The sequence below is a fragment of the Asparagus officinalis genome, chromosome 7 (genome assembly GCF_001876935.1).
Source record: "Asparagus officinalis chromosome 7, Aspof.V1, whole genome shotgun sequence".
In the NCBI taxonomy this organism is placed as follows: Eukaryota; Viridiplantae; Streptophyta; class Magnoliopsida; order Asparagales; family Asparagaceae; genus Asparagus; species Asparagus officinalis.
The window spans coordinates 37,018,182-37,026,876 of record NC_033800.1 but is presented as its reverse complement, the minus strand read 5'-3'; the positions used below and the strand labels follow the sequence as shown (position 1 = coordinate 37,026,876).

The 8,695-nt window shown below is 36.4% G+C and overlaps 1 protein-coding gene across 6 annotated transcripts; it reads left to right on the top strand.

Annotated features, from left to right (window-relative positions):
• Positions 853-5,551, top strand: LOC109848962 (probable LRR receptor-like serine/threonine-protein kinase At1g56130). Of its 6 annotated transcripts, none has more exons than XR_002248958.1 (8): positions 853-1,325; positions 1,407-1,487; positions 1,572-1,744; positions 2,132-2,263; positions 2,442-2,557; positions 2,631-2,841; positions 4,587-5,049; positions 5,317-5,551. XR_002248958.1 is itself a non-coding variant. In XM_020418704.1 (7 exons), exons 3-6 carry the CDS (start codon positions 2,194-2,196, stop codon positions 4,604-4,606), a joined length of 417 nt encoding a protein of 138 aa, XP_020274293.1. In that variant the 5' UTR covers positions 853-1,325; positions 1,407-1,503; positions 2,132-2,193; the 3' UTR covers positions 4,607-5,049; positions 5,317-5,551. The 6 variants fall into 6 exon arrangements, 2 of the variants coding, with proteins under 2 accessions (XP_020274293.1, XP_020274291.1); XR_002248959.1 differs by lacking the exon at positions 1,572-1,744 and having other exon boundaries at positions 1,407-1,503; positions 4,587-4,851; positions 4,973-5,049; XR_002248957.1 differs by having other exon boundaries at positions 1,407-1,503.

The following is an 8,695-nucleotide window of genomic DNA, read 5'->3' as shown; positions in this document are numbered from 1 at the left end:
AGACCCCCAATACATGGTTGGTGCAGATGAAAGTTTAAGGGGTGAGCAACTTCGCAACAGGATTGCTTTACAGCTTTGGAATAATTAAAATATGTAGTAGTCGAATATTGAAGAGCAACTTCGCAACAGGATTGCTTTACAGCTTTGGAATAATTAAAATATGTAGTAGTCGAATATTGAAGTATAAGGAGGTTGAATTATGTCTTTTACTATCTTTATGTGAGCAAAACTTATAATTTTATACAGAGCTATTGAGTAGATTGTTTTTCCTTCAATAATCAAATCTTTTTTGCCTGATTTTTTGTTAGATAAGAAGCCATATAATATTTTATTAGCTCATTATCTCTCTTTAGCGGCTGAAATCATGTAAAAATGATAATATATTTTAATTTACCTTCTGAACAATCTTTATTGAATAATACCAAATTGTCATTTTAGCGATATTTTCACTACAACAAATTGCACTTTTTCCGACGTTTATTCCCGACGCATGGTTAAATACGTCGCCAAAAATTGTGTTTTTCCCGACGCTTTTAGTTAGCGTTGGCAAAAAATATATTTTTCCCGACGTTTATAATTAGTGTCGCTAAAAGTGTATATTATTAGCGACGTTTTAACTTAGCGTCGGTAAAAGTTATGTATTTCCCGACGTTTTTTCATTTTCGTCGGTAAAATATAGCTTTTTAGCGACGTTTTAGAATTAGCGTCACTAATAGTATGCATTTATCGCGACGTATTAGGCTAAAGTGGCTAAAAATATTCTTTTCCCGACGTTTATAATTATCGTCCCTAAAATTATATTTTTAGCGACGCTGCTTTATTTATCCTCGTCGCCAAAACCCCACCCCCAAATCCCCGCCCCCCAAATAAAAGGTGGGATAATTCCCCCCTTTTTTATTTTGACGAAGAGCCAAAATCACCCCCAAATTCTCTGAAAGTTCGCCGCTTCGTCGAAGCTCACCGACGCCATCGTCGAAGCTCACCGACGCCATCATCGGAGATCTCCGCCTCCGTCGGATCTCGCCGCCGCTTCCTCCTCCTCCTCCTGCCAAAATCGCGGGTGGTGGCGACGCGCTCGAGGAGGAGGCCAAGGTCTTTACGAGGTTGAAGAGATCAGAGTGATGGAACTGGGAATAAAGTTGGGAGGAGGAATTGGAAAACCCCGGATAAGAACCCAATTGAATTGATGAAGCAGAAGGAAGAAGAGGAGGTTGAGGGAGAGGGAGAAGTGAAGGATTTTGATGATAAAGAGATTGATTTGCCCAAACCCAAGATTTTTGAAGTTGTAGAGAAGAAGCTTAATCAGATTATTGAGCCACAATCAAGTAAGTTTTGTTTATGGGTGCTCTTACTGGATTATGTTTTATCATCAATTTATGAAATTTGGGCTTTTTTTGTTTTCCCAGTTGAAGTTCAAGAAGAGAAGAAGATACATCCAGTGATGGATCTCAATGAAGCTAAGCCTGATCCTATGAAGTCATAACCAAGTGAACTTTTTTTTGGGTAATTCAATTGGGTTTTGTTCTATCGTCAATTTATGAAATTTAGTTTTTTTAATAAAATCTTTTCAGTTGAGGTTGAAGATGAGACGGTTGATAATGGCAATTGTGAAGTTTGAGTGTGGTTGCATACACGTGATTTATGGTGGATCAATTAGCAATTAGCCCTAAGTTGCATCGACACATCTATATGCGAAGCCACATCTGTGCGGTGCATGTACAGTTGTCCCTGGACGTCATGCCCGGTTATGTGCTTTTCAGATTAGCACAACTTGACATATTATACAAACATTACTACATTGCAAATAACTAATGATCAAGACTAAGATAACCTAGTTTCGTAGTAGTTTTATGAGTTACATTAACATGATAGTCAGTTTTACGTTTGAAATATCTAGTATTAAAAGGCACTGTTTGTGTGTGTTGTTACATTAACATGATAGTCAGTTTTACGTTTGAAATATCTAGTATTAAAAGGCACTGTTTGTGTGTGTTTGCAGATGCTTGTCTTATGAAAACTTGAGTTTGAAATATCTAGTATTAAAAGGCACTGTTTGTGTGTGTTTGCAGATGCTTGTCTTATGAAAACTTGATACTAACTTTTCCCTCAACCAAATATTCAATTCTTGCAGGATTTCATAGTTCTGGAAGCACTATTCACCATTGAAAGGTTTATCAGTGTTTAGTCAGAGTTATGAGTTGTTTCACTTGCATATTCAAGGGGAAACAACCCCCAGGTCGCCAAACTGTTCAAACTGATGAAGGTACATCTTTTGCTCCTCAATTTCTTATGAATTTGTATTTCCAAATGTAGAGAGCCTTTCTCTTTCTGGAAAATTCAAAAAAAAATGGCCTTGATGCAATCTTAAGGAGCAAAGGTTTTACCTCCTGGCACCTTGTTTACTTCATATGCACAATTGATTTTTTTATTTCCCTTTTCAGATTTTTCAAGCATCGAGAATGTGAAGATATACTCTTATAAAGAATTGAGAAAAGCCACAATGGATTTTAGCCCTGGCAATAAAGTTGGCGAAGGAGGTTTTGGATCTGTTTACAATGTATTACTTGCTTAGGTTAAACTCCAGCGTAACTATATTTGAGCATCACTAGTAATTAACTATATCGATGCAGGGAACACTTAAAGATGGAACCGTCGTTGCTGTGAAGGTCCTCTCTCATGAGTCAAGACAAGGAAAACGAAAATTCTTGACTGAGCTTAATGTAGTTTCAGATATAACCCACGAAAATCTTGTTAGACTGTATGGTTGCTGTGTGGAAGGTGATCATAGGATACTAGTTTACAATTATCTAGAGAACAATAGCCTTGCACAAACCCGTCTTGGTAAGTTATGCAACTCTTGGTTATTCTTTTTTCAAATAGTTAATGTTTTTGAAGGCATTACTTAAATGCATGTACTTTTCATTTTTCTTAGGTGCAAACCGCAGTATCCATACACATTAGTTTACACTACTTTTAAGATACACAAATGTGTTTAAATTTACCATCTAGGTGTGCAATTTATCTTTCATCCTGATCCTGCACAAACTACATCCAAGAGCGTGGCACTTGCCATGCCAAATTGTTAGCAAAATAACAACTTTATGTGTTTTTTCTTACAAATACACCTGGACGTCTCTTGACATGTTAGGGCTGTTGTCTGATGCATCACTTGCTGATGTAAATAAAAGAAACAAACTGTGTTTTTCCTAGCCTTAAGGAAAGGCCACGACTTCTATGTTGCGCATTTGCACCTAATACTGTCAGAATGTCACTAAGAGTTGAAGACAACATCAAGTAGTAGTGAAGACAACATCAAGGACCAATATCATGATAGTCAGAGAATGGTTGAAGAATGAAAATAATGAGGGATAATCATAACACTGCACTAGCTGAGAGATGAAACTGTACAAGCATGGACATGGGAATTTCCCACATTGAGATGGCATAATGTAGACACAAGTAGTTCTAAAAAGCACCAACATGAAACGGAAATGTCATGGTATGTGCTTTATAGTTGATAACTTTTCTTAACTGCTATCTAGCTGGCCATCACTTCTTCTGATGCTCATTTGAGTGTGAATAATCTTCTAATTGGTCAAGTAGGAGATGTTGCTAGTATGATCTGAAAAAGCCACTTATACTGCTATACACAACATGTGAAATTCATATTATATACAATACATGGTTTCTCTATACTATCTTGTTGGGTTTCTCTATACACAACATGTGAAATTCATATTATATACAATACATGGTTTCTCTATACTATCTTGTTGGGTTTCTTCTTTACACATTCTCAGAATTTATCTCATATACAATACATGGTTTCTCTATACTATCTTGTTGGGTTTCTTCTTTACACATTCTCAGAATTTATCTCGTGTTGATTCTTTTTTACTTGTAATTTGTTATGAAAATAATGCCGAGTTTAATGCGATGCTCACCATAAGCATCATTTTATTATATTGATCAACCATAGAAGATATGTTCTAGAATTCATACTTTTTTTTTGGCTACTGAACTACATTTTTAAAATTATTCCCAGGCTTTATGATCCTCATGCACCGGGGTTGCAGAATTTGTTGCACAAAGAAGTTTTCTTACGCTAAAGTTAAAACTGTTCCAATCCTTAAAACATGGTTAAATTTTTAACACTAAAGTTAAAACTGTTCCAATCCTGAAGGACAACACAAATGGTTCTTACCCATTTTGGTGTATCCTCTTCCATTGTGCTGCTGCTCTTGGTGACTATGGGATAAGAAATTTGAACGCAACGAGGACGATGAAGGTTTTTAGCAAGGTTACTGTCTTACTGAATAGTTAGCTTTGATAGGCTTAACTGCTTGGTTTTAGAAATGAATAGAGTGCTACCGAAATGCTGCGTGTATCAATATTGGCATTGTATCCAGATCTAGACCAGAACTGCCATCTCATTTTTCTTGTGAGATTTTTATTTTGATATAAAGCTTGAATATATCGAATATTCATCGCTGATCTTTCTGTTTCCTATAATATATAAATGACATGCTCCGTTTATGAAACAGTACAAGTATTGCTTTGGCTGATTCACTACTCCATTTCTCTAGGTAGCAATTATCATTGCTGATTGCTGCTGAGGAAGACCACAAATTATCTGTAATGCAGCTACAACGAACTGCTCTGGTAACACAGGATTGTTGTTCGTCGATCGATCTACCACAATGCAAACGCTGAAAGATGCTAAAATTTCTGGTCACGCGCAAATTAGTTTTCTCTCGGCAGGCTGTGGAAAGTGTCATGGATTCCTTCAAGTGAGAATGATGCAATTTCGGAGACGAGGCTTATTGAAGACTATCCGCTATAGAGGCCCCTGTAAGAGATTCATTATTCTTGGTAATCATAGAATGAATGTTATTCATTATCTTGCAATAATGTGTGCTGATAGTTTCTGGTGAAAAACTTGCTCTATTTCTTCTGGTGTTCAATCTCGTAGTTCCGAATATACAATGGGTGTTTGCCTCTTCCTCCGGTTTCGTCGCCATCTTCCATCGCGGCATCTAGATCTTATAAGTAAGTAGGTTAATTTTTAGACAGGTATCGTGGCTTTTGTGTTAATATTGTCATAAGTGTAAAGTTTGATATAAATATTGTTGTTTTGAGGATATCATTTTGTCATTATCTGTCCTGATATTTTTCTTATGCAATCTTTCAGCATAAATATCTTACTCATCAATACATAAATAAAAAAGTATATATTAGAGCATTATTAAGTATACTTTTTTGTGTTTAATTTTAACTTTTTATTTGCCTTACCGAGTACATTTCTTTCCATTGCAGCTACACAATAAAAGTTGGAGATGGATGATGAAGATGGGAAGAAGAAGCCAGAGACGCGACGAAGGAAAGGCTTGCAACGTTGATAAGACATGGGTTCTCTGTAGTCTTTATTGTTCAAGTCTACTTAATCATGATTGTTGGATTTGTTAATAAAACATGTGTCAAACACTTGTTATTTGTTTAATAGAATTGTGTTTAAATTTATTTACTAATGTTATTATTTGTTTCATTTTAATGATTGTGAAAATAAGCATCGATATTATTTTAGCTGTTAATATGCAACTTGTTTGGAGTATAATTTGATGTTTGGTTTCTTTGTTAATGAGAATGGGAGAAAATTTGTTGTGGATGTTCAGGTTCAGTGTAGTTGATAGAAAAGATATTACTTTTGGCGATGCAAATTAGTGGCAATAAAAATATACTTTTTACCGACTAAAAACTATACTTTTGCCGACGTTATATTGCGTCGCCAAAAATAATATCTTTTAGCGACGCTATCTTGCGTCGCCAAAGGTATAGTTTTTAGCGACGCTTTATTCTGCGTCGCTAAAAGATAAGCTTTGGCCGACGCTAACTTGCGTCGCCAAAAGTATAATTTTTAGCGACGAACAATTTTGCGTCGCTAAAAGCTATATTTTTGCCGACGCATAGCTTTTGCCGACGCAGCATGCGTCGCCAAAAATACATGTTTTGGCGACGCAAAATATTATGCGTCGCTAAAAGATATACTTTTCCCGACGCATGACGTGTCGCCAAAAGTGTACTTTTGGCGACGCAGTGTATTTGCGTCGCCAAATATTTTCCTTGACGCACTTTTGGCGACGCGTTAGCGACGCTGCATTTTGCGTCAGGAAAGATTATTCTCGACGTTTTTTAAACTTTTGCCGACGTTTTTGTTTCGTCGACAATGTTGTATTTTGTTGTAGTGTTTAAAAAAATTATTTATCCCTCGTGTCTCAACTGGATTACATATTAGCGCCTCGAATCTTTGATCTTGCTCAGAAGGTAAATAACGCGAAAAAAATATTAATGAGGCAATTAGTTATAAATTTTCATTAAGGACGAAAGTGGTATTTTTTTAAAAATTAATGAGATTAATCACATTATCCCTTCTTCATTTGCAAACACAAAAGTATTAACCCCTTGTCTTAACTAGCGAATCCAAATGGAATTAGAATATTTTTAACCCTTCATAATGGATTAACTAAGTTAACACTTCTCCTTAATCCCTCTTCCTTAACCCTTTGCCAAACGCAGCCTACGTGTCTATCTAGTTCCAACGCTCACAAATGTGTCAATCGTTTGGTCAATTGAAAAAAATTCATATTCCCCCTTTGGATAGATGAAATTATCTTATTTTATAGATAGATTTAATAGAGTAAGGGAAACTAAGTGCACGAGAGTCCGGCTATCGTGAGCTTTGGGGAGGGTCAGGTGTTGAGTGGACAAACTGAAGTCCCACATCGACTAAATATGAGAAAGGCTTGGAGTTTATAAGGATGAGCAAGTCTCTAATTAGTATGAGGCCTTTTGGGGTGAAACCCAAGAGCAAAACCGTGAGGACTTGACCCAAAGCGTACAATATCATACCAAAATAGAGAGTAAATGGTGCCTAACGATCCTACAAGTGATATCAGAGTTAGGGTCCCGAAGTTAATCCCCAAAAGAAAAGTGGTGAGCCCCTGATTAAAGAGATCATGGTTGAGCTCTATTGGACAGGTGGTGTGCTCCCGGTGAAGAGGAGATGACCTGGATAGAGAAAAAAGGCTCACGAGGTTGTTGGACTCGATGAAAAAGGTCTTCCCGGTGTAGGAGAAGACGGATGGATGATCGTTTAAGGGGAGGCTTGGCGGGACTTTGTTTGAGGGGAGGATTGTTGAGTGGACAAACCAAAGTCCCACATTGACAAAATATGAGGAGGGCTTGGAGTTTATAAGGATGGGCAAGTCTCTAATTGGTATGAGGCCTTAGGGGGTGAAACCCAAGAGCAAAACCGTGAGGGCTTGGCACAAAACGGACAATATCATACCAAAATAGAGAGTAAATGGTGCCCAACGACCCTACGTCAGGTGCACACAATTTACCCTCACATGTGGAGATGCTATTTCCGAGAGATCACTTCAATAACTGTAAAATGCAAAAATACATAAATAAATTGCATGAATTTTATTATTCAAAAAATTACTACGAGTTTTTTTCGTTCAGTAAACTACTGCGTGCTTTACTTTTTGCAGGAAAACAACATACGTCATCAACACAATTGTAAATTACTCTTTTGCCCTTATAGCTATTTAAAGCAGCATTAAGGCTAACAATTATAGAAATCTCTACCTCATTAAACAAAATAATTATCGGTTTTTCTATAGAGTGCCCATGGGCATTCTATAAGAGAGGAGAGAGATAGAGAAAAATAAATGAGGAAAGGATCCCAATGCAAATCAGGGAGCCCCCTCCCTCATTCATTTATCTCTATCTCTCTCCTCTCTTATAGAGTGCTCATAGAGTGCCCATAGGCACTCTATAGAAAAATCGAATAATTATTAGGACTCTTTCCAAAATGCCAACATGCTCCTATGTCAACTGAAATCCTAATTTAGTATTTACTCCTTGAAATTAGTTTTTTTCGAAGTCTGTTTTTCTAGCATAAGCTCATAATGACTACTTCTGAAAAAGGAGAATTTTATTACTATAACAAAAGTTGCATATACACACACTTATTTTACGGCACATGTAGACATGTTGTGTTCATTGCAAAGCATTAAACAACAACATAAATAATAAAAAAATGTCACAAGCCACGACGCATGTTCGTGTCATTAGATACAAAATGAAATGGACATATTACAAATATATGTCGCGAGTTTTGTGACATATTTTCGCATTTGTAAAAAGACCTTCACACATGTTCTACACATACTTCCAATTTGCGTCATGCTCACGATACAAAAATGTGACGCGAGATGACAAAAGGAGTCACAAATTACTACTTTTGTTGTAGTGCGTTCATAATTCAGTGATTCAATTCACAAGTAAAAAATGAGGCATCCTAGACAAAAAATTCCGTCTAGGAAAATCAGAATTTCGTCTAGGATGAGTATCCTAGACAGAATTCCGTCTAGAATACGCGTCTAAGAAGTTTCCGTCTAGTATGTAGTATTCTAGACGGATTTCAAAACCGTCTAGAATACATCCTAGACGGAATTTCCATCTAGAATACTACATCCTAGATGGAAAAATTTTTCGTCTAGGATGTTTTTTTTAATTTTTTTTTAACGAAAATAAGCATTCTAGACGGGTTTTTGAGCATCCTAGACGGAATTTCCGTCTAGGATGCTATGCTACAGTAGTTTTTTTTTTTTTTTTTTTTTTGTGAATCTTT